The 25,821-nt window shown below is 41.0% G+C and overlaps 1 protein-coding gene across 1 annotated transcript in view; it reads left to right on the plus strand.

The window, feature by feature from the left end:
* The first annotated feature begins 925 nt into the window (after positions 1-925).
* The window catches only part of PKDCC (protein kinase domain containing, cytoplasmic), a 45,111-nt gene continuing 20,215 nt past the window's right edge, over positions 926-25,821 (plus strand). The window contains exons 1-3 of the mRNA XM_005301259.5: positions 926-2,045; positions 18,712-18,834; positions 21,924-22,195. Coding sequence (XP_005301316.2) covers positions 1,365-2,045; positions 18,712-18,834; positions 21,924-22,195 — 1,076 coding nt within the window. The 5' untranslated portion in view covers positions 926-1,364. The remainder of the gene's footprint in view (positions 2,046-18,711; positions 18,835-21,923; positions 22,196-25,821) is intronic.

Below are 25,821 nucleotides of genomic sequence, written 5' to 3' on the forward strand. Positions count from 1 at the left end.
TTTTCTTTTGTTGATGTGCTTTTCTTTGTGACGTTTCTTGGGCCGATTGTATTTGTTAATTAGTTGCTAACAGCATCGTAATGTGGGCTTGATGGATAACCATGTCATTAGCACTCACTCCTGCAATTCACATCTCCAGCAGGGCAGGGGCTACCCCATGTTGAGACCATGATTTGTAGATCTAGTCTAGAGTGACACAGCTAACCTATCTCCTCCGTTGCTTCCAGTTTTCATCTCGAAATCACATCCCGCTGTTCTTATATTATCAGTAAACTTATGATTAGCCAGAGTTTGATCCTGCCAGAGGACACAAGGCCATTACTACTTCCTGGGTAATGTTGTACCATCTTATTGCGTTGAGAGAGAAAATATATACACCACCTCACGCAGACATAATGAATTAGATGTTATTTATCTTATTCAGATTGTTTTATTTGTAAGCTAACCAACTGCAAGAAAATATGTGGAAAATTCATCGGCAAAATCTTCCCTTTGTGTGCTTACCCGCACTTCTGTATTCCTGTGCGAGCTGCTTTCTGAGCTCCCAAGCACTGGCTTCTCAACATGTGACTGGTGTGATGCCAGTTCAGCCAGCGCTGTCAAACTGGGAGAATGGGAACGAGTGATCTTGAACAAACAATTAAGGGTGAGATTTTAAACGTCTCGCTCAAATAAACACCCACCAGGGTGGAGGGGCGGGGTGAGATAAGCCTTCATCACTAGCGGGGGAGATTTTACTAATGAATCCCAACATGAAGGCGCCTCCCTCCCACAGCAGCAAGGAGCCGCTGGCAGTTCTGGTTCCGCTAAACCTGCCTCCTCTGGCTCAGAGGCTCCTGCCAGAAAAGTGACTTCACTAATGCTACCCCTACCCCGGCCCCCGGGTGTGGGATCTTGTGTATAGCGCGGTTGGCCAGCCCAGCCCATTCCCCACTCTGCAGAGCACACCGTTATCATTTCGGTCCCGCCTATTGCCTGGCCGTGCACGGGAGCAGCGGCTGAGCCTGGGAGTTGTAGTCCTGACTTCCCGGCTATCAAGCGGCGGTGGGGAGCGTCATTCGAGAGACTACGTTTCCCAGGGCCCCCTGCTGCTCCGCCGGTCCACGGGCCGGGCTGGACTGTCAATCAGGGGACGTCAGCGAGCCGAGAGCGCTCAGGGTTATTATCCCCCCCCACCTCGCCTCCGGGTCCGGCTAATAATCCGCGCTCCAGAAGCTCATGAGCAGGGAGGCAAGTGTCAGGCTGATGTGCCTGAGCGGGGCGAGGGCCGGCGGGGCCACGTGAAGAGGCTGCGGTCCCGGGGAGCCTTTTCCGCCCAAACCTGAGCCCGGGGGGGGGGAGAGCGGAGAGGTTGGGGCGCTGCGATGAGGCGCAGAAAGATCGCGGTGGCCGCCGGCTGCTGCCTCTCCTTCTTGCTGGGCACTTTGCTGAACGTGTTGTTCATCCCGGGCTTTGATCCTCACCAGCAGCAGCCGCGGCGCGGGGTCACCCCGGCGTTTGCGGGCTCGCCTTTGTACTGGCCAGCGGAGGACCGCGAGAGCCAGCGCTTGGAGTTAGCCCGGCAGATCAGGGAGCGCTACGAGGAGGTGGTCCGCTACCAGAAGCACCAGGCGCCCGCGGCTGCTGCCAGGCGGCTGGTGAGACCGCTGGAGCGGCGGCTGATGGACCTTGCCCAGCAGCGGACCTCCTCGGAGCAGACTCTTCGGCTGGAGAAGGGGAAAGCGCCGCAGGCTGAAAGCCGCGGGGGCTCCTATCCCGAAGCCAAAGTAGACCTGGCTCTGAACCCCCCTCTGCTGGGGTGCCGAGACATCCACAATGTCACCAGCCTGCATTACTTGGGCTCCGGCTACACCAAAGCTGTCTACAAGGTCGTCCTGAACAGCACGCTGGCCGTGGCGCTGAAATCGGTCGATTTTGGGGGGCACGACATCGAGAACTGCGTGAAGCAATACGCGGCGTTAGAAGATTGCTACCGGCTAGCCTCCTACAAAATCGTCAAGGAGATGATCCTCTTGCAAAGGCTGCAGCATGCCAACATCCTCCAGGTAAGCCCAGGGGGCTGGGGCGCCATGGGGGTCGCTTGGGCTCTTTGAAAGGAATTACAGGTAGCTTTTGCAGATCGGCTGGACGTGACACGGTAGACAATGGTCATCTTTAGGGCTTCTTTAAAAATGCCTGGGCTTGTACCAGACAGCGAGTGAAAACCAGCCGACGTATAAGATAGGATGTGGAAAAATGTGTCAAGGGTTTATTTCTCACCACAGGCAACCTGTTGGCGCTCTTCATACCAAGGGAATAAAAGTATGTAGTAACCGCAGAGAGGGGTGTATATAGGGTGGAGCTGATTGCATTTGTGATCTGTATGAAAGAACAAGAAAGCTTTGATCTTGATATACCTATAACACTGCTGTTCCTGGCCTTGCGTACCGAGTGATTATAGTACATCGAATAAATAGTATTTGACTATCACTAATGTCAGCCCAATGGGTCGAAAAATGTTATCTTGTGTTAACAAGCCTCCCTCTAAATACAAATGTAACATTCTTTGGACAAGTATAGTTATAACATCCTTTGAGACTAATGTTTATCGAGTCAAATAAGTTACTTTAGTTAATGTTTTCTAAAGATTTGTAGATATTAGTTCATCACATTTAAATTTTATATACACAAAATCCCTTCTGATCTATCATCTATACAGATCTATAGATTCTGCTCTTTTCTAACAACTCTTTACTTATAATACGGAGAAGATAGGAAACCTTTATACACAAACACGCTCAACAGACATACCTGCACAACTAAAGATATTGACTTCCTCTCTGAAGTGATTCATTCTGCCAGATTTACCCTGGCCTGTATACCAAAGCAGTGGGGAAAGATTAGGAATATTATACATTTTCATTCTACTAATTGGTGCAGAAGTAATGTCATTATGGGAGAAGGCGTATAGCTACGCCTGGCCTAGTAGCCTTTTCTGATTGTTCTTTCACCTAAGAAAAAAAAAATAAAAAAAAAATTGTGATGTTGGAAAGCGAAGGAAGCGTAAGAAGATACATAAACTCCCTCAAAATACGTACAATAAAATGCTAACACTAATCAATACAAACGACAACTCCCCTCCCCCCCCCCCCCGAATATTATGGGAATGGAAACGTGATTGTTCCTAACCTGGCACTGTGGTCGTTATTTAGGTTTATTGTGTAATTTATCGTGTGAATCTTAAATACACAGAATCCTGGCAAATAGAAGATTAGAAGGAGTATTAACTGTAACAGGGCTCAGTATTATTCTTACTGTACACTGACATTACTCCACTTGCCAAAAATGTTGCATCGTGCGACTATTACACCTCCACATTAATTTCAATGTGCCCATTTGGATTGAAATTCCTGTTGAATTTCGCACAGTGTGTGGAACGTTGATGAAAAAATAAAACAATATTAGAACGTGCGTTCCCCGTAGCTACTTTTTAAAAGAAATCAAATAGGCAGTTTTTGATTTCTTCGGTAGCAAAAGGTACCAATTCCCCCATAAGAACTAAAGGTCGAAATGAACAGAACGGTCAATCTTCATACACTGGAAAGGCCAGATGCCAGTTTAATATCGCCTCTTCCCCATGAATACATGCAAAAATTGGGATTGGGAAGTCAATTTCTTTCTTGATTTCCTGGGATAAAACTGGAGAAAACATTTTTTGTAGCTCTAGAATAAAAAATCAACAACCAACTAAATAAAGCGTTTGCTATTTATTGCCTCCATGCTGCCAGGTATAACTAAACAAAACACATAATGAAAACAACATCTCGCACACTACACTACAACTTCTGTTAGAGGTTTTCAGTTACTCCATATGATGTAATACATCCTCATAGGAAGAAATTCAAACTAAGCACTGTAGTGCAGACTAGGATATCGATAATAGCTTGACAGTAGGAAATAAACTCAATTTTTAAACATTGGTTTTCAAGATTTTTCTCTTATTCCGTAGAAAGCAATCCAGTGTTTCTACAAGTTAGCAAAACTGATGATTTATATTAAACATGTTAGAATTGCAGATTCTCTGGTTTCCTCGATGGGTTTTAATGATCGTGCTGTATTCCTTTCACATGTTATTCAAATAGATACTTTCATCGTATGCAGAGAATAATTTGGAAATAATTAGTCATCTTCACAAAATGGAAACCAAACTTCTGTCCTGCATTATCTATGCAACGAGCAACAACAACAAACTTCAGTGTTTACACATGTGTAGACACTAGGGTTCCTTTAAACTGGGATAGGCATTATGGAACATCTTATTGAAAAATCTGCTCGCGATCAGTGATTGCTTTTTGTAGCAAAGACTAGAGGAAGCGCTGTCAGTTAATTCCCCTGTTTGCTGAAGGCTGGTGGACCGTATAATAGGTAAATGAAGTCAATCTTCTTCATGTCACATTTTCCTTGTGAGCAGTCACGTCATGTAGAAAGTGAACGAGAACAAACACATGAATAGACGCTTCTAAAAACGCCAAGTAGAAAATACACGCCCAGCCTCTGCGCTGGGAGAATGTTCTAATGAGCAAAAATCCCTTGTGTTAATTATGTTTTCATAAATGACATGCCATCTAATTACAGAATAGATTAAATTTAAATCAGAAACATGTTTTCCGTTTGGCTCCGATTCTTTCTTTATTATTATTTTGGCTGCCCGCTGTCTCCTCAGACACTAGCAGAATTTCCTTTTGACTTGGCTGCTCTGATCAGATTGCAAATGCGCTAGAAAAGAGAGCTGCGAAGCCACGTACATCGCTGCCTTTTTGTTTACCCTAGTCCATTCATTGCGAATAGCGCGGGGCGAGGTCACTGCCGTGAGTGAACACTAATGTTTAATAAGACCTTACCTTGCAAAGCGACTATTAAAAACCCGACAGACTTTATCTAGTCACAGCTGGGCAGGGGTATGGTCCAGGAACAGATCTGTAATGTCATACTGGGGGTCATCGGGGCACATACAACGGGGAACAGTGAGCGTTTTCAAAACCAGCCTGCTATTTTTTGTTGTGTCTATTCTAAAATCCCCTATAGGGCATGGTCCTGCATCTGCTGACGTCAGTGACAAAATTAACGCAGGATTAGGCCTCTAACGCTTATATGGGTTTAGAAATCACTATCTATAAATTTCTGCCGGAGACAGAGGAAAGAAGCTCAAAAGTCATCATACTTTCCCCAATCTATTCTGGTTTTTGACATAAGCATCAATTTTAATTAGAGGAAAAGAGTGTAAAGGACCCAAACCATTTAACTGATGTCAAATTCACTATAACACAACGGTGTGTATGTCCTAATAAGAAAAGCTTTTTCTTAGTTCATTTTCATCGGGGGTCTTCATCCGCTGTAGAAACACAATTGAGAGTGCTCAGTTTGTCCTCAAACGCCTTTCACTTTCTGCCTGCATGCAATGTATCCATCAATCACCGAGTTACTTCCCTAGCAAAATGGACAGTCCGTTTCTGCGTTAGAGAGACAAGGTGGGTGAGGCGAGATCTTTTACTGGACCAACTTCTGTTGGTGAGAAAGAGACGCTTTGACACCCACCTTGTCTCTCTAATAGCCCGGGAGCTACAGGGCTAAAACAACATTGCTGCATACAGATAATTACTGCGTTGCCAGTGCTACTTCAGTAGATCTTAATTTAGCAAAATACAAGACTTCTGCCTACTGTTCGGCTTAGTTTTTAAAAAGAATTTCCAGCTTCATCATCGCTCCCCCTTAGTCGAAAGAGTTGTGGAGACCACCTGAAATGACTCCCCAGCCAGCAGCAGCTTACAGTCCCTCTTGGGTAAGGAACTTTTAGCGATCTCAGACATGGGGAAAAATTTTTAATACGCCACAGCTTAGCCCGGCGATTCTGTTAGCTACCAGGGGTTAGCTGTTCCTGACGACTCAGATAGGCTCACACTGGGTTTTCAATAGCAATGTGTTTACTACGGAGTTTGACATCACTGTAAACCAGCCATAAAATATTGCACTTTTGTTTCTCAAACTTCCCCTTCCAATTATCCCCCCAACACACAGTGAACACTTAACACCCCTAAGCCAGCTGCGACCAATTATTAGCACGACTCGGGGCTGGAGCTGCTCAGTGCTGAGCTACTTCAACTCCAATTGACTCGCTCAGCCCTCTGAAACAGCGTCCCCAAATAGCTGTACTTTAGTATGAAAACAGAAGCCACCTTCACGCTAACTGCAGCTGGTGATGGCGGTAAGGGGGGGGAGGGGGGCTAGAAGGGGCGAGGGAGAAGAGAGATCTCCCCCTCTTTCATAGAGCCAAACACGGACCGATAAATAGCCCCCCCGCCAAAGAACCTACTCACAGAGATGCATAGGGCGGTGTGCAATGTTATTGCTGCTAAGTGGCTTTCCCTGCACTGTACCCTTAGCGATCTGGCACGGCAGCGCATGCCCCCACTCAGGCCTGTATGAGGGGCTATCTAGGGTGAATATGCTTGTCTTTCTCGGGGGAAACCCAGCGTTTCTTTCCTGGAGGTTCAGTCCCAGGAAAGGGGATTTTCCTGTAAATCTCTCGCAGCTGACAGCCTGAAGTGTAGTTTGTAAGATAACAGACTTGTTCTTGACTGTCTCTGCAGTTCCCATTCTAGCCTGTCTCTTGTCAAAAGCAGCTTTGGTCCCATCCCCTTTAAGGCATCCTTTTAGAATACCTGATTAGGGCACAATATACGTATGTGGAAGTTAAAAAAAAAAAAAAAAACCTTTCTCAGCTCGCAGCCCCGTCCTCGCACCACATATTGACACGTTCGTCATGCATGGAGCCTGTTCGGGCCAGGCGCCAGATGTGGCACATCCAGCTATCAAACGAAACGCTGAGAGCCCGGACAAGGGAGTGTGGGTTAGTGTTAGATACAGGGGTTAGCTGGTGTTAATACAAAGAAAACAGGAGGTGCCTGTCGCTTTAAAGTGTTTGTATTGACCGTCTCTGAGTCAGGCTTGGTTTGTCCGATGGGGCATTGCCTCGGGATCTGGGCAGAGGCGCGGATTCAAAGGGCAAGGCTGGGAACTTGTCAATTACACACACACTGCTCTAGATCGCTTCCTATACACATTCCTGCCGCACACCAGCCATTGTGATAGGCAGGTGCAGATGAAAATGGAACCGTATTTGGTTTGGAGAGGGAGAGAAGGGGCTAGTTCATTAAAGTTGATTTAATAATGAGGGGCATTGGGGAAGAGGGGGATTTGGGTCACTGATTTATTGTAACACAGGATTTAGCAGTCCACTAATTGCTTTGCAGTCGCTTTCTATCAAGTGCTGTGGCGGGTCTCCTCTTCCTTTCCCTCTCCGCGGTGGTTTCTTTTCTTAGAAAGTTAAGATATTTATTTCTGAATCCAGCTTTTCCGGGCAGCCGGGTTAGTTTGCTCTAATTCCTCCCTCCAGTCTGTCTGTATCTAGGGAAGGAAAGCAAATCAACCACCATTTGCTGTTAATTTCAGACAATGAATACGATTGGAAAGACCCTGGCAATGTTTGATTTACTGTAATAATATAATTACAGCCCTGTAGATCTGAATTAAGGGTGCTGCCATTCATGAGTATAAACAATCTTTTGACGGGTTCTCCCCTTACATTGCTGAAGACGAATGGAAGGGAGTGAAGGTTTGAAACTGACATACGTGTTTTGTGAAACCGCAAGATTGTCTTTGTAGGTTTTTAGGTATCTTTATAATCACTCATAGCGCAATGCAGTGTGTGCTACTGAAAAAGTCTCCACGTCAACCAAAACAAATCTTTATTTTATTTAAAAAATAATGAAAATAAGTGATGATACAGTGGCGGTGGGGTGGGGAGGAACAGCCTTGAATAGCAGCTGATAGCAAACCAGAGGCTTGTTGAATAAGACCAACCCCCTTTTTTGGTTTGTTTGTCAGATTAGTGTTAAAGCAAATACACTTTAAAAATTCATGATCCAGATTATGATTTTATCCCATTTTAAATCTGGAGTAATTCAGTTGTCTTTAGGGGAATTATTTTGGATTTACATATGGGTAAGTGGCCTTGATTATACTCTGAAGATGTATCATGTTAGAAAACATGGGATTAAAAGATTTTGCCTTTGGCGCGGACAAATCCAGTGGTGTTTGAAAACATTTTAGGTGGTCCTGGCATGGGCTATTATAACCAGCTAACACATTTTTAAACATTACTGGTTCCTCTTTTAAATAGGATGTAAAGTCACGTTACCATCGTGTTAGTTAACTTGTTTTCTAACATGCTGCTTTTCCTCAGCATAGACAAATCCAGTTAGCGAGGTCAAAAGCAGGACCCTTATTTTTAGTTTGAGAATTAAAATGTTGAGGTCTCAATATATAATCTGGTAATTTTATATGGAAGAAAATAATTTTTCCAAGTGGTAAATTAATTAAACTGCATTTCTAGCTTAAATGAGTTGACATGAATCATCTATGGAATCTTCAGGTCATATTATATCATGTTGCTTCATTCGGAGTCCACACTAATCTTTAATTAACAAAACTTGCATACTTGGCTAGGGTTGAACTGTAGTTGTGGGGGGAGGGTCAGATGCTCAGGAAATCCTTTGTTGTTTCAAGAAAGTGGGGTCCAGTGGAATCAGGAGCTCAAATCATGAAACACTTTTGTGCTGGTAGCGGTGGAGAATACTCGGTGATGAACTGAAGAGCTTTTTATTTTTATTGAAAAATTGAGCAACCTTCTGAGTAGACTGTAGTGTAGTGTCAACGAAGAGCCCAGGCAAGATGGTAGCTGATCACATGGGGAAACTGTCGTTATGAAATTTCGAGTGGGAGAGGAGCATAGACATTTTCCTTCAAAACAGAGCCCCTAATTAGAGAGAATTAACCTGCTAGAATGAGATCTTGGGATCTTATTATGTGCTTGATCTGCATCCCTAGATAAAGGGCACAATATAGCTCCAAGGGCCTATCTACACTGGGAAATTTTCTAACGGCTGTTAACCTGTTTTTATTAGAGCATTTTAAAGACATTTTAAACTGCCTGAAACCAAGTGCACACCAGGACTTGGATGGTTTTAAAATGAGTTTAGCTGAACAAGTTTTAAAACTGCTCAGAAACTTTTCCCAGGGTAGGTAGGTACTTGGGGTAACATTTTCAAAAGCATCTAAGTGACTTAGGAGCCTAAATCCCCAAAGTGATGCAGGTACATAGAAGCCTAAGTCCCAATGACTTTCTGTGTCTGGTTGGCTCCTAAGGATTAGTCCACAAAGGGACGTAGGCATGACAACACCTAACCTCTAGGCACCCAGCTGCCTAGTGGAATTCACAGCTCTAAGTTAGGAGCTCGGGCTCCCCTATACAAAGGTGGGGGGAGTTAGATGCCTGAGAAGGGGAGACTTGGCTTCTGGTTTGCTGGCTACTGTCTATGCTAGCCAGTAGGAAATGCCGAGGAGAGGGGTGGGGGTCTGAGCCCCATGTCTAGTTCCACTCAGGATTCAGAGCAGTGAATCCTCTCCTGGAACGAGGTTCCTAAGCCACCTCAGCTCTTTCTCAAAAAGAGAGAGAGACCCATCACATTATTGCCTATAGCCAGGTGGTTAGGGGGTGCTCACCTGGGCTGTGGGAGACCTGTTTCCAAACCCCTACTCTGCCTGATTTGGAGCAGGTCTCCCCTATTGTTGCCTTGGCTATGTGGCGTGCTGAGGTGGGGCTCTCTGTCTCTTCTGGTGAAGCTGATCTATTTTGTATAACAAATGAAATATTTATTGGAGCAGGGACCTACATCACAGGCACGTCCCCTAACCATCAGGCTATGAAGTCAGTCTCTCTTGAGCCCAGTTAATATTTATTTATTTAATACACAGGGGAACAGCTTCAGCACGACAGGTTGAGAGCACTCTCGCCCTAGAATACCCAATAGCCTCATGGTTAAGGCACTTATCTGGGAAAGCTGGGTTTAAGTTCCTGCTTCAAATCAGCCAGAGTGGGGATTTGAAAACAGGTTTCCCACAGCCTGCATGAGAGCTCTACCCATTGGGCTGTCAGGTATTCTGGGACATGCATACTCACGTCAAAAAAGTCTAGATTTGGTTGTCTTTTGTGCGGGTAAGGCATGCTCGGACAATACCTACCAGATTTGCTCACCTGCTCACCAACCACAATTGAGGTGCTTAGGGAATTTAGGGGTGAGGTGGCGTCTGAGTGGGGGTTTTGAGGCTCTCATTGGTGCCTATATTTTGTATTTAAGACCCTGAAGTGGGAGTTAGCACTAGATCCACAGGGAGATGTAGTGACGTAAGCACTTTTGAAAATGTTACCCTAGGTGTAATGTGGGGTGGCAGCACCGGATCTCTTTGTAGGGTAAAGAGGAAAAAAGCAAACAGTGCCACCTGTTGATGGAGACAGTTTGCTGCAGCTCCAGTATGCCTCCACAGCCCTGGGGAGCTCGGGGTGGGAATGGAGAAGGCCAGGGGGAGCAGACAGATGCGGCTTGGCGAGGAAAGATGAATTACACAAAGTACTTCTTTATTGCAAGAGTGCTTCCCAACAGGCCCAGATGTTATCCTGCACTTTTAAGAGCGAAGAAAGGATCTGTTAACAAGAACTCCAGTGCTGTTGGAAGCACAGAGCTGATACAATTGCAGACCAGCCATAACTATTCATGTCATTATTAGACAAGCCATATGCCTCAACTCTGAAGTGTCCAAATAATATTTTCTCCCATTGAATTGCATGGGACTGTAGAGGGGATTCAACTTACATAACTGTTGGCAGGAAGGGATTTCCATGAGGCATAAACCATAGAATTAGTTAAAGAGCTACACCCTCATTACTCACTTTCAAATACATCATTCATAAAACTAATCCCATTAATTTGTTGAATGATTTCTCTGATTGTTCCTCTGTGTTATGTGCCATGTAAATTACCCCAAAAGACTCTGTTTTGAATTTCTGGCTCCTTTATGGGAGCTGATGATTTGCAACCTCATCAGCTTTCCCTGTCTAGGATCTTGGCAGTCTCCTCTCTGTGCAGCATTGAACAGAGACCAATGGCACCATTTCACCTTTTGCAAAAATCACCTTTGCTACTTGAACTTTTCAGAGAGACACTGCACGTATAAAGCTGTTCAAGTTGGTGGGTATCCTGCCCAGGACACTATGTTTCAATAAAATATAACATTTTGTATAATGAGGATTCCAAGGGCAAACCTGCTTTATTACTTACCAATCGGGCTAATTTGTAAGGTAGGTAAGTACTATTGTCCTACTTCTTTTATTAGATAGATAGCAAGACTGAGCGAAGTTACATAACTAGCCCAAGGCCACACATCGAGTCTGCCCCAGCTGGGGTTAGACACAGGATTTCCTGGCTTCCAAGGTCCCATGTAGCCATGTTGTCTCTTTAGATCTGCATCCTGCCCTTGATCAGTGGGTGTGTCTACATTAAGTTGAGGAAAACTTGTCTCGTTCATACTTCCTGTCATGGTTCTGTAAAGGGTTTGGCCCTCCTACACTAGCAATTATTAAAATCCTTCTGCACCAGTTCAGAAGGAACACTTCCTGACAGCTGTTGCAAACAAACAATTCAGTTCCTTAGCTTCAATGGCACTCGATTGCACAAAATGGTTTGTAGCATCACCCATCCTTGCAATGGTTTAACCCACCCACAAGCGCTATTTTGATAGAATTGTTTTGGTGTATCCACGCACACCACACACACTGTAGTTGTAACAGCTGTAGTTCTAAGATGCCTGTAGGGCCTAGCCCATAATACCCACTGCTGCTGAGGGGAGGGGGTGGCTTTAGAGTAATTTCTGCATTACTACTTTGTGGGAGGGCGTGGGTGGGAATTAGCCAAACCAGTATGCTGCCACCCCTGTGGTAGCCTTGTCCACAATGGGGAGAGAGACTATTGTAGGGTGCACACTTGAGGAGCATTTGAGGAGACAAGGTGTTGTACATACAATGTATGAACCAACCAGTGATATTTTTAATACCTTTTCACTTAGGTCCAGATTGTTAAAAGCATTTTTGTACCTAAAGATGCAAATAGGCCTCTAGTGAAGTGTCTCAGTGCCTAATTATCATTTGAATTCTCCTCTTCCATGTTGCCTACAAAAAAAAAAACTGTATGGGGGTTAGGGTGCTGAGACCACAGCCTCCATCTGTCAATCTGTATCTGTCTGTTGTCTCTTACTTACTTAGATTGTAAGCTTTTGGGGGCAGGGACTGTGTACAGTGCCTAGCACAATGGGGTCCTGGTCCATGGCTGGCACTACTACACACTATGGCAATACAACTAATCAATAATAATAAAGGAGCAAACTGTTGTCTTTTCTCCAATCTCTGCCTGGCCACTCTAGCTAGGCAAAAAGAACTGCCAGTGGAGTATTTGTGGACCTAGGCCTTGAAGGCTTTATATTGTTTCTGGCTAAACTCAGAATGATCTATGATCGGAAGAGCTGCTTATTCTGGGACTTTGCAACTGCAGACCAACTCTGAGTTAAACAAAGCTCTCTTGAGGGAAGTAAGCCCAGCAGTGAAGAAGACAGACACTTAACTCAGTAGAATTATACTGAAGGGATCAGTTTTAATATGGACGGGTCTCATGAACATTTCAACAGCATTGTCTTGCTTGCTGCTTCAGAACAGAAAACGTACAGAGATTAATCATTTAAATAGTTGCATAATTTAGAGTCAAACTTCCACACAACCCCACCAAAGGGGATGGCAGTCATCACAGGTGGAAGTCAGGGTAGATATTCATCCCTATTATTTAAGGTATGGCTTCAAATTCTGCCCTCAGTTATACCTGTCCATTCCCATTGAAATCATGGTTTGATTAGTAGTCTCGTTGACTTTAATTGAGATCTTGGCAAGAGCTTACATGAATAAGTGTTTTCCTGGGCTGGACCCAAGGGTTGTGCAATGCAGTGTAAATTTACAGTGCTATAAAGAATTTTTTATAATAGAACTATTTCATTTTGGAGTTTAATTGTAATGAAAATGAGGAGAGAGAAAAGGAGAGAGAACTTTTGTAAGTCTTTTATGTTTACTGCCAAAATATGTGCCTTACAGGTTTTGTGAGTATAATATATACATATACACATGAATTTCATTTTTGTTCTGCTTTCTTTTGAAGCTATTAATATGGATGGTAGCTATGATGACATTTGTGTAACCTTTAGCTCTTCTAGTGTGCAGCACTGTTAATAATGGTAAAGTTATTAATAAAAAAAACCTCCTAAAGATAGTTGTGAGTAGTTAGTTTAATATATAAATTATCCACTGCTTGCTTACAATTTCCATCTCTAGCCTGAGGCAACAGGAAGAAATTTTGCCTCTTGTCTTTGACAGCCAGCTTTGGTCCCAATCCTACAAGATGCTGAATGCATCCAGAATGGTGCTGAGTGACCTCTGCTCCCTGCGATTCCTCTGTATGTTACATTTACCTACGAAGATTAAAATTAATTAAATAACCTAACCATTTGCCATGTAAAAGCACTCACCATGTTTACAGATGCTTTTGGATTGAGGAGGGGTGGCAAAAATATTTATAATATACTCCGTAAAGTTAGAACATGTTTAAAATGTGAGAGAAAAAACAGATTTTACACCAAAGTGAAAATCCTAGAGTATTTATTGCTAAGTAACAGCTATGCATCATGGCTGTTCTTGTATATCCCTCCTTGGAGGGACTGGCCTGTTGCCATGGCAACAGAGGGCATGGCCAAGGTGTAAGGTGCATGTAAAAGTTGATCCCTGATTTGTCTTCCTTTGGTCTGATGCCATTGGAATGTCAAAGCATTCTACAATCGGTTCCTCGTATTTAGCCACTAGGCGCTTGATCCAGTGTTCAGTGATGTCAATGGGTGTCTTTCTATTGGGTGAAATGAGTGTTGATTCAGGCCCTAGCTTACTACTAGACTGGCTTTCAAATGTCCAATTCTGGACTAATTTTCAGTTTGGCTAGGTGTGCATATATATCTTTGAAAATAAATACCTTCCGTGCGCACTGTGCCCACAAGCTCCTGTGCGCACTGTGCCCACAAGCTCCAGTATGCACATGAACAAGAAAATTTTTGTCAGTTCATGGCCAAACTCTGCTCTTACAATGGAATAAATCTGCAGTAACTCCAGTGAAATCACTGAGGTCTGAGTGAGAAGAGAATCAGAACTAATGCTGTTACTTTAGCAGTTACCAACTCTCACAATTTCATCAAAGGTGATTATTCCTTTTTCCCAGAAAGCTTGAGCTCTGGGAGTCATGTGATTATATGAACAATCTCAGCTTTTATTACAAAAAACAAGTAAATTTATAGCCCTCCTGGTTACAGAGGAAAGCTAAAGGAGGGGATCCTCAGGGCTCAAAAACTAGAATGCAAATCCATTTTATCATTTTTTTAACATCTCATGATTTTTGGGCCAGTATTCTCTTCTTGGGGGCCAGACTTCTGATCTTTTGATATTTCAGGCTGGCAATTGCTTTAGGTTTACACCAGTGATAGAACATAATCTGGCTTTATTTTGTAAGATTTTCAATTGTACCATTCCTGTCTGAGCAAATTGTATAAATGAAAAGTAACACTTTTGCTAAGGCTTTCTCTTGACTTTTTTTTTTTTTTTTTTAAATCCAGCTTTGGTGACTACACTAATGCGTGAGGGCCTGTTGTTTGCATATACTTACCCACTGATGACAGCTTAATAAGCTCCTTTATTTTGTGTTTTTATTCAGTAAGCTTGTCAGCTTTTGTGCGCAGTCTGACCTCTGCTCCCCACCACCCCCTTTCTTGTCTGAAAGGGGCACCTCTGTCTCTATAATTTGTAATAAAAGGCAATTCTAAAGGGATGTGAACTGACTGGCAGTACAGACATGAAATCTTACAAAAGAATATAACTTTCTCAGGGGCTGACCCTGTATTCTTTAGGCATCTAAAACTCCTGCTGAAGTCAGTGGGACTTTAGGTGCATAAGAAATACAGTCTTTGAGAAAATCTAAATAGTTAATGAAGAACTCAGTAAACACACCTGCTCTACAGGGATTATTGTGCACAATGTGACAACAGTTCAAAATTTCATATCCAGCTTATATTTTCCTAAGGAAAAAGAAAAGCATCCTAAGATAGTAACTGTTTATAGATTCTATACAAAATTATGTATTTGTAGTATTTCAATGTAATGGCTTGACATTTCAGACAATATTCATTGGATAATATTACTTTCCATACATTTAACTGAAACCATGCCATACTGGGGTATGAAAAAATAATATATTTGGAAAATCTAATATGTAACTAGATGATAGAAAAAATGCTATCCCTACAAAGAGAATTTCATTTGCTGACTTTCCTGATTCACTCTGCTTGCTCTACTTTTATATCTTTCCCATTTGGATAATCTTTTGTCTCCAGTTTCATTCAAATTGTCTGTGTGGTTATTTTTCCAAGTGCAGGTGGTTGATCCAAATATGTATGTATACAAATTAATTACTTTATTATTGGTAGTGAAAATGACATTGTCCTTTTTGGGACCTTTACAAACTAGATCGGACAAAAACCAAGAAAGTATACTTTGGGAAACAACCTTGCATTGACAGGAAGAAGGGCTAGATGATCTAATGAGCTAAATTTTTAAAGGAAACTACACGCACATCTGTATTCTGTGTGGTCATGCACATATAAATGGCCATTTTGGATACCTAATTATTTGTTTGCATCAGGATGTAGCTACTTTTTAATTTTTCAGTCACCACAATTGTACTCACAAATGTGGCCGTGTATTGCATTTGCATTTTTGCATTAGACCTCAGGCCTTCATTTAAAATATATTGAAATGTAGCTCAATATTTCCTTTCCATCTATGATTGCCATGCTCCAATGATTCTATATAACAAAACAGCAATTCCATAGCTAGAAATGTTTTACATAAATAATAGCGATAAAGAAGAGCTTAAGCCAGATGATCTATTTCTTTAGTTAGAATTATGTGTGATGAAGAAAAATATCAAATATTTTTTAACGTATTTAACTATGGACTTAATTAAGTTAAATGGACTTATGGAAGAAAATTTCCCATTGCGATTTGAAGAGAGAGTTTCTTGTGGAAGGAAAATTGGATTTGGCCCTTTAAGCTTTCATAGCAACTTGAAGCAACTAATTAGGCTCTCCAACAGCAGAGTCAGTACTAAATATAAACATCAGTCAGGAATGATTTTTGCAGGACTGCAATTGGATTCTAAATGGAGATAATTCAATTCAATGCCACCCAACCCCCGAGGACAATTATTATGACAATTGGAACCCGTACTTTGAGATTTAACACTTACAGAAGTATTCTGAATTTATTCTTATTAAATATATATTTTAATTAAAATAAATTCAGAATCTTTTAACATGCATATACATATGCTATAAAGAAACTTTGTCTTAATTAAAATTAGTTTGTTTTTATTGCACTCTTTCAGAGGGCTTGAATGGCTAATGAAGACCGATGTACTTGTCATTCATTATTACTCTAAATTGACATTTATTGTAGAATTGACATTTTTCATTACATTTGTCTTCTAAATCCCACTTCTGTTTTATTAGTTTTTTCCACTGGACAATACAATTTTATAAATCCCCTCTGTGATTCTATAGAACTAGACTTTAGAAGGATATAGACCTTCTTATTAGGCTCTGACACCAGAAATTAACATATTAAATATAATGGGCCCAATCTTACACTGTTAGTCCTCATCCATACGAAGGCTAAACTTTGTGAGGACTGCAGTATCAGGCATATTTAAATATATATAAAAAATTCACAGGCAAGTCCAGTAGCATTCTAGCAAAGATGCATATTCTATAAAATATTTTAATTCTCTTTATATGTGTTCTTTTTGGTTTTTAATGGTAATAATTGTGCTGATGTGTTCTTCTAAGATAGTTTGTGTCATGCTAAGTTTTTACTACTATACCTATATCAGAAACAAGCTTCCATAAAAAATTGTGTCACAGATATTAAGGGACAATCCCTGTATCTAGTTCAAGAAGTCCTAGGTCAATGTGTATTATTAAAACTATGGTGTATCCCTATTTAAATCCCATGTGTCTCTAGTGCAGAAATACCTGCCACAAGTACATCTCTCATGCCAAAGTATCTGTTGTATGTTTTTAAAATAAACTATTCTAGCTTCCATTTTGTTCGATGTACATGTTTTACCAGTTGTTTTGAAGTACAATGCTATTCTTTCACTGAAAGGAATAATTGCTTACTTCACTTACATTTTTGGAATATTTTCCTTCCTTTAAACATGGACAATGATAGAGCTAAAGGAATGATTCATCACAAATAATTTGCTTACTGAATTTAATCTCTTTTTCTGCTTGTTAAATGTTTGTGAGCATATTGCACAAATTTGCTTGCTATTCAGAGTAGTGAGTGAATTTGTTTGCATTGTTTTTTCCATTGTTAGTTGATTGAGAACATTTAATTGCTCTGGCTATTCAAATGTTGCTTAGTCGTGATCGATCACATAACACACAAGGTATTGTTTCTGAACCCAGAATGGCTGAGCATAATTCTTATAGGATCTGATTCAAAGCACACTGATGTCAATACAAAGACTCCCATTGACTTCAATGAGCTTTGGATGATGTCCATAATCAGGAGACGAATGGGTTTGAAGAACCAGGGTGTTTTTGAGCCTCTTAGGGTGGGGAGGAGACGAGTAGGATCAGGGGATTTTTAACCTTTTACATCATGCCAGCTCTTCTACCATAAGACTTATTTGGCTGGGGGTAGAGTGTAAAATTGTCCCTGCCTCAGAGTCTGTAATCAGATCTTTGTTCAGTTCATTTAACTGCCTCTCTGCCAAGGCTTTGGCAAGGAGTTTCTAAAAGCCTGTCTCTTGGCTGTGTAAAACAGTCCCCATCCCATCTGAAATAAGTCACTTCAAGCACAGGCTTAAAATGTTGTTACTGTGAAAGTGTCTGTGCAAGTAAAAACTGATCACTCAAGTGACTTTTGGAAAGCAAACACAAAAGGGGCTGGAGCATGGCTGAACTGCATTCATTTAAAAATATTTTTGCAGTATTCACCCCTCTCTAACATTATTGCACATGTAACTTCAACAAGTATTATTAGAAGCATTATCTGCATTGGAAAGGATATGCCTTGACATTTGCAACGGCTTTTTAAAGTTCATTATAAAGATATAGTTGAACCCTCTGTGGCATTTAAATACAAATAGACACTCAGTGCACTAGCAATAGTATTGCAAAAAATCTTGATCTTTAAATGAGATTTTTCTAATGCTTATTTTTAAGCACAGAATTATTATGATTATGCCAGATAGCACATATACTAAAATGAATTCCCTCTGGTAAGTCTCCATATCTACACATATACATATTTTTCCATATATATTTCTTGATAAGGGTCTTGATTATAAAAGCCTACCCAAAAGGATAGGCAAATACTGCATACCCAGCCACCCATGTGTGGCCTGTAGAGTCTGCACTGGGCAACTTAAGAGTTTCAATAATGGGCTTCAACAGGACCTCTCCTCAGATGGAAGGATACAAAGCTGCGACATGGGGCCTTAAGGGCAGCGTCCTAAAACATATAGGATTCAAATGTCCCAGGAGGATGCAGGAGACTGTTTCCCACATCCATGGAGAAAAGAAGAGCATGCCAAGAAGTATTCTACTAATCTCTCTCCCTTTGTGTACTTTTTTCAGCTCTATGGCTACTGTTATCAGGATAGCAATGACATCCCAGACACGCTGACTGCCATCACTGAGCTAGGCTCACCACTGGAGATGATTCAGCTTTTACAGACCTCTTGGGAGGACAGATTTCGAGTAAGTACAACAACCAGGGTATCAAAAGGACTTTTAAGGAGCATGTGAACACACAACTCCAAGCATGTGAGAGGAAAAAAAAAAAAAGAGGCTACATAATTTACAGCTTTGTTCACATTTATTAAACAACTGCTTTGCTTGGGAATGTTAAGTCTTAGTTTGTCTGTAAGATATAACACTCCCATTTTTCAGTTGTTAAGACACTGCGCTATTATGTGTGTTGATGGTATCTAATTATAGGCTGTTCTGTGCTATTCACATAATATCTTCAAAGGTTTCATACTTGTTAAAAACTCAGAGCTTGGCATTTTTGAACATTATGCTCTGTAACTGGAATTCAAACAATAGAAGGATGTGACATCTCTATCTTGATCATTATCACAAGCTGATTTTATAATTGTTTCCTACTGTTTCCTGTTATGTTGCCTTTTACTAGGGGAGAGTAAAGGGTAAAGCAAGGTTTATCAATGTACACAGATCCTAAAACAGAGTTTGCCCAGTGAAGCCCACATTGGCAATTTAACAGAAAAATGGAGGTCACCCTTAATTTGTATGGAATGGAACCCAGACTGTAGAGGTACTTTCATCATGATAGGGTATGCTGAGCTGTAGTCTCGGTGGGATGTACCTCACTATTAAAGATTAGGGCTGTTACAGGCTTCATTTAGAGCTCTGTGAACTGCATTTGGCCCATAAGTTGAATTCCACTACATTGTTCTAAAAGAAACAAAATCCTAATGATGGCTCAATCAGAGTTTTGAGCTTGTAATGGCCAATGAAGTGTACTGCTGTCTCCCTCACACCTCACCCATGCAACCGCAAATTATGGCACTGTGATGTAAACTGCAAAAGAGGCAGTAGATTATTGGCTTGACCATATTGCATAGGATGTGGGTGGAAATTCTCTTTAGAATGGGTATCCCTTACAGGGCAGTTAGAGGGAGATGAAGGAGAAATACCTTGGCAATGTTGGTTTGATTCATAGAGATGTAATTATAAATAGAATATTCCTGGAACTGCTGTAATGAAGCCTTAGGCAATGTCATAACTATTACCTTATCTAGTGTGCAGCTGTCATAGAGGAGAGGAAAAAGGATGTAAGTTCTCAGCTCAATACATGAGAATTGTTTATGTATCTGCCCCAGTTAAGAAAACATTAACATGGTTGTTTAACTTTATACCCTCAAGTAGTGCCTTTGTGCTTACAGGACAAGGACCAAATCTCCCCAAACCTATTGAAATCAGTGGAGCAGACCTGAGCCCTAAAATGTGTATTTTAATCTTGTTGTAAGGGATATACACACACAGCCCGTATCAACACTGAGGGCAGGCACATAGATAAAGGACTTCAACAGGGCTCAGTACAGGAACAAGGGTCTGTGTCAGTGGATCCATTTGCAGGATCAGGGCCTTGGTAGTGTTTGAGGAAAGAGGAATGATTTCAGATTGCAAACAAAAATCCCTCTTTAGTTTTTTGCAAAATTTTTATACTTTTATGCAGAGTTTTCCGTAGTAGTTTAAGAAATCTGTGAAAAGTGATTTTTCCCCCCTATATTTACCTTTGAGCAGTTAAAGATGTTAATTATAATTTGGTTCAAGCTTCTGGTAACGATTTTAGCACAGTGTTCAGCTCCTATAATGAGGTTCTGTGCAGTACTCCTGACCCAAGGAAAAAATCACACTGATATTCTGAATATTAAATGCTTCAATTTGGTCTACTTTCATTTCCTCAGCAACACGATATGCCTTTTTATATATAGCATCCTCTGGGACTCTGTATAGAAGATTTCTGTAAATTTCAAGAGGAACAAAAGAGCAGTCAGTGCAGACATCCCATAACCATGCTTGTATTAATTTATACCTACAAGTATCGCTACATAAACTTTTGATATTGCTTAAGTGGAACAAAAATGTTTTCGGCTGGTAAGGCAGGGGAAATGATTACAGAAGTGTTGGATAGTCCTAATATCTCACAGACGTAAAGTCTGTGAAGTATAACGTAAGCCATATTCAACCTCTATTTTCTTCTGAAGTATGCATTTAAGTATTTCCCTGAGTATATCATTTATGTCCTGAGACTGAACTGTGATTTGACTACTTTAATACATATGGTCTTAACAACAGTTTTAACAAAAAACTAGGGTGACCAGATGTCCCGATTTTATAGGGACAGTCCCGATATTTGGGGCTTTTTCTTGTATAGATTCCTATTACCCCCAACCCCGTCCCAATTTTTCACACTTGCTGTCTGGTCACCCTACAAAAAACAAAGCGTACATGTAAACAATAAAAAGCTTTCTAGCTTGCATAAGACATATCGTTAATTGAATACAGTGAATGAGCATGCAAATATTTAACTGCATGCATATTAATATTATTTTTGTTTTAGTGTGTTATACAATACATACAAAGAAATATTGTCAAGGCATCACATAAATGAACTGCAAACAGTAGTAAACACTATAGGGTTGGGTCCAAATTTGAAGGTTCCAAATATTATTCTCTTCTATCTATTAGCAAAGCCCAGATAATTCTTCACTCTATGGCCCCAATCTGATGCACATGTGCGGAGCTCCATTAACTTGAATGGGATTCTGTGTGGACATAAGAGTCCTACAAAGACTTAGCTTTATGCACTGTGAATAGTTCCAGTGAAGTCAAACTACTCTCAGTGTGAAAAGTTATGTACGTGTCAGCTTTTAGAAGATAAGAGAATTAGATTGCAGGATCAGGGCCTATGTGTGATGTTTTATTTAAAAAAATGCTTTTATTTCTATTAAAATAATAAAAACAAAACAAGAAAGCCTCAGCAGCTCAGAACTCATGAGCAACTCTACAATAATAGGGGAAAAATTGGTAAAGAAGCACGTTTTAGTTTCAAGCTTCTAAAGATTATTATAATTTACATTGAAAGAATAATGTTAAATTTTATGAAGAATACCTTGAATGTACTAACTTTGATTTTTATGATCAATTTAATGCCAATCTTTGGTCATTATTATGTGTGTGACTTAATTTAAAGCAGATGCATTTTTTTTACATGCTCCATACTAGACAAGTAACACAGGGTATCTGTGTTTATGTTTCAGATATGTCTCAGCTTAGTTCGGCTTTTGCATTATTTGGCTCACTCTCCGCTTGGCTCCGTGACGCTGTTGGATTTTCGCCCTCGACAGTTTGTGATTGTAGATGGAGAGCTGAAAGTGACAGATTTGGATGATGCCAGCATAGAAGAAAGCTCTTGTACCAGTAACCGTGACTGTTTTATAGAGTTTCCAGCAAGAAATTTCACTCTTCCCTGCTCTGTGGAGGGCCGATGTCGAAATATGAATGAAAAGAGGAATCTTTACAATGCATACAGGTAGATGACCAGTTATCTAAGTAGATAAAGTGAATAAAATTTGACAAGAATTCTGTATAGTCATTTATAGCCATTGAGATCAATGGAAATGTTGGATCGGGCCCTTATAGACTAATAACTAAAACAATGAATAATTTGTGTTGTAAATATTTCATTAATAATAATACATAACATTAATATCTTGGAAGTACTTTGCAAACATTGGGTCTGATTCACCACTAAAGTCTATGTTGGTATAACTCGATTGAAGTCCGATACACAGTAAAGATTTATAGCAGTGAAAAACTGGGGTAATATGGTGTTTGGGCACAATTGTTACATTATTAATGAAATGATTCACACAACACATCTATGATGTCGATTAATAAGTGTTATCATCCCCTTTTAAGTATGAGTCAACTGAGGCTGAGAAGGAAAGTGACTTCAGAGCTGGGATTAGAATTCAGACAGTTCTGTCTTCTAGTTCTGTGCTCTGACCACTAACCCATACATCTCTCTCATTAGACCAGGACTCTTTTCTGCTGATTATAAAACTCGCTGGATCAGTTGTTTGAAAGTCAAAAACCTGTAATGTCATTGTACTTCTTTAACGTAAACCGCTGATAATCTGGAGAGTAATCTCCCAGGGGTTATAATGAATCTTAACGTTTTTTAAAAGCCATCACTGCTTTGTAGTTCTCGCCTTACAATTTACCCCAGGCTTCCTCACACCAACAAACCAATTGCAGTTCTTTGAATAGGCAGTGATTTGCCTGCTTCTTGCACTACGCCCATCCATCCTCCTGTGCCTCCCCATTGAGGTCTGCATCCATAATTTATGGTCGTGCCATGCACATGACAGATAGGTAATTGGGTTATTATGTCGGCCAGTCAGAACACTGAAGAAAGTGTCTAGCTGAAATGTGTTTCTTAGAATTTTGTTTCTTAAGGTCTCTTCAGATTTACAACTGAGGAGTTTTACATGAGGGATTTATGTTTGTGGTCTTGGCTCTTCACTAACTCTGATCACTCAACTCACTCTTTGGGCCAAACTCTGATCCCATGGAAACTTTACTATTGGCTTTCACAGGATGAAGAATTGATCCTTAATGCACTGCTTCTAATTGTGCTGTGGCTTGATGTTCAAGTCCACTGGAGAGACAGAGAGGACGGTAGAGGGTCTCAAGGCAATGCCATAATGGTGTGCTCCTTTCTTAGGCTTCTCTTTCAAGTATCACACCACTCATTCCCTGCCAGGCCAGAACTAGAAGAGTCTTCTCTAGGGAGAGTCTTCTGCTTTTGTCCCAATGCACTTACCAGCATATGTGTAACATTATCTGACCACATTGAAATGTATTCCACTACATGACTGTCATGTGCATTTGCACAGTGCAATTTTTAGTGTGTTCTGCAAAATTTTCCATTTGCTTGGGTTAAAGATACTTCTTAGTGAATTAGTTTTTGATTAGGGCCATTTTGCTGGTCTGGCCAGAAAAAAACATTTAATATTTTAAGTGTGATTTTAGCCATACACTATCATACGTTCACTGAAGAAAGCTGTCTTTTTCTATCACCGTGGTTAAGATTTGTGAGAGTGCTATTGAACAATTCCAGCAGTTCTTAAATTGTGGGTCGGGACCCCAAAGTGGGTCACGACCCCGTTTTAATGGGGTCGCCAAGGGCTGGCATTTGCTTGCTGGGGGCTTTGGCTTTGGCCCCCTGCCCAGGGCGGCAGGGCTCGGGTAGGCTCAGGCTTTGGTTCCCCCCCCCCTCGGGTTGTGTAACAATTTTTGTTGTCAGAAGTGGATCACGGTGCAATGAAGTTTGAGAATCCCTGAACTATTCCATCAGCTCATCAGTTTCTAAAGATCTGTTTTTACACTTTGAAAATCCTGGTGCTTTTAGCACCCACTATTGCTTATTATTATGCTCACATAATAGGTCTTTGTATGACAGCAGACCTACACCATGGTAGGTTGCAGCCGCCCATATGAATACATCTGCAACAATCTCTATATGCTCACTCAGCAAGGACAAAACTACAATCTACTTGGTATAGACAACTAGGTTTTCCAGTTCCCAGATCCCCATGTATAGGGACACTGTGATGGCAGGTGACTGGCAGTACTACTTTTTGAAGCTTGGAAAAAGGGTTTCTTGTCCATATCTGGGGCTACTTGGTAGTCCCAACCTACAACACATTAACCAATGGTATAAATCTTCAGTAGTGTCTGAATTTATTAAAGCCACTCATGAGAAACATCACTGGGCCAGTCCCCTGGTTCCTTCTCAAGGTGGATTATTAGAGCTGAGCAAATATTACAAAAAAATTGTTGTGCAAGTATTGGCTTGGATGTTTAAACGATTTCCTTCAGTCACACATGCATCCTTTTGTGTACCCTCAAGATGCACATTTTTAACAGTGAGGGTAATGAACCATTGGAACAATTTACCAATAGGTTTGGTGAATTCTTCATTTACTGAACATTTTAAAAACAATATGGGATCTTTTTGTAGATGAGATGGTCTCGTTCAAAAAGGAATTATATTTGAAGAAATTCTGTGGCCTGTGTAATGCAGGAGGTCAGACTACTAGAAGCCCACAGTGGTCCCTTCTTGCCTTATAATCTACAAATCATGAATGCAGAGACATCGCATAATTATTGGTAGTGGGGGGAGGGCACAATTTGAAGGTTCTTCTGGTGCTATACAGTGGGACTCAGGGCAGGGCATATAAACCCTGGCAGAAATTGGGGTGGGGGGTGGGGGAAAGTGACTCTGCATCCTCCGCCCCACCCCCCCGCCGCCCCAAGGTGCTTCTGCATGAATGTTCCAGTTTGAAAAAACAACAAGGAGTCCTTGTGGCACCTTACAGACTAACAAATGTATTTGGGTATAAGCTTTCATGGGCTAAAACTTACTTCATCAGATGCATCAGTGCCAGTTTGAGTTTCACTGGCACTGATGTCGATGCACTTCAAAGTCGCATGTATGAGTACCGATAGACATGTGTGAGTGTTCATATCAAAATGTTCGCACACTCATTCAATTGAGGATCAGAAACAATACTATGTGACTTTTCTGTCCAATTGTAACAATCCAACCCAGTCTGAAAAGCAAACTGTGACCTTCGAATACTTTCAAAGAGCTGCTGGTGATCAGTCGCAATCCACTTATGGATTTTCCAGGTGCAGAAAATTTACCAGATGAATTCTTCATTGCTAATGATTTGCTTACCTTTAAAACACTATATGTATTTAGAGTGGTGCTTTTTATATAAAACTCTAAGACATCTTTTATAATAATCTTATTTGGGGATTTTGTAAGTATCCTTTTTAGAAGGGATGAATTTTACTCTTGTTTAAAAAAACATTAACATCTGCAGGAAATATTAATTGTATAAAGTGGAAGTATGTCAGCTGAATAGGCCACAATACTGGCTCCTGTAGCTGACATTTTCCAACCAATAACTTGATTTTTTTTTTAATTATGCTTATGTGAAACCTGCTTTATTCTCTCCAATGAATATGATTCACTACAGTTTCTCTGGCCGTGTGGGGAAGCTGTACTTTATAGGATGGACAAGGCAACTCTCTCAGTAAAATTTCCTATTTGTGTTACCATTCTGCTCATTACCTAATATTTAT

The sequence above is a fragment of the Chrysemys picta genome, chromosome 3, assembly GCF_011386835.1.
Source record: "Chrysemys picta bellii isolate R12L10 chromosome 3, ASM1138683v2, whole genome shotgun sequence".
Taxonomy (NCBI): domain Eukaryota; kingdom Metazoa; phylum Chordata; order Testudines; family Emydidae; genus Chrysemys; species Chrysemys picta.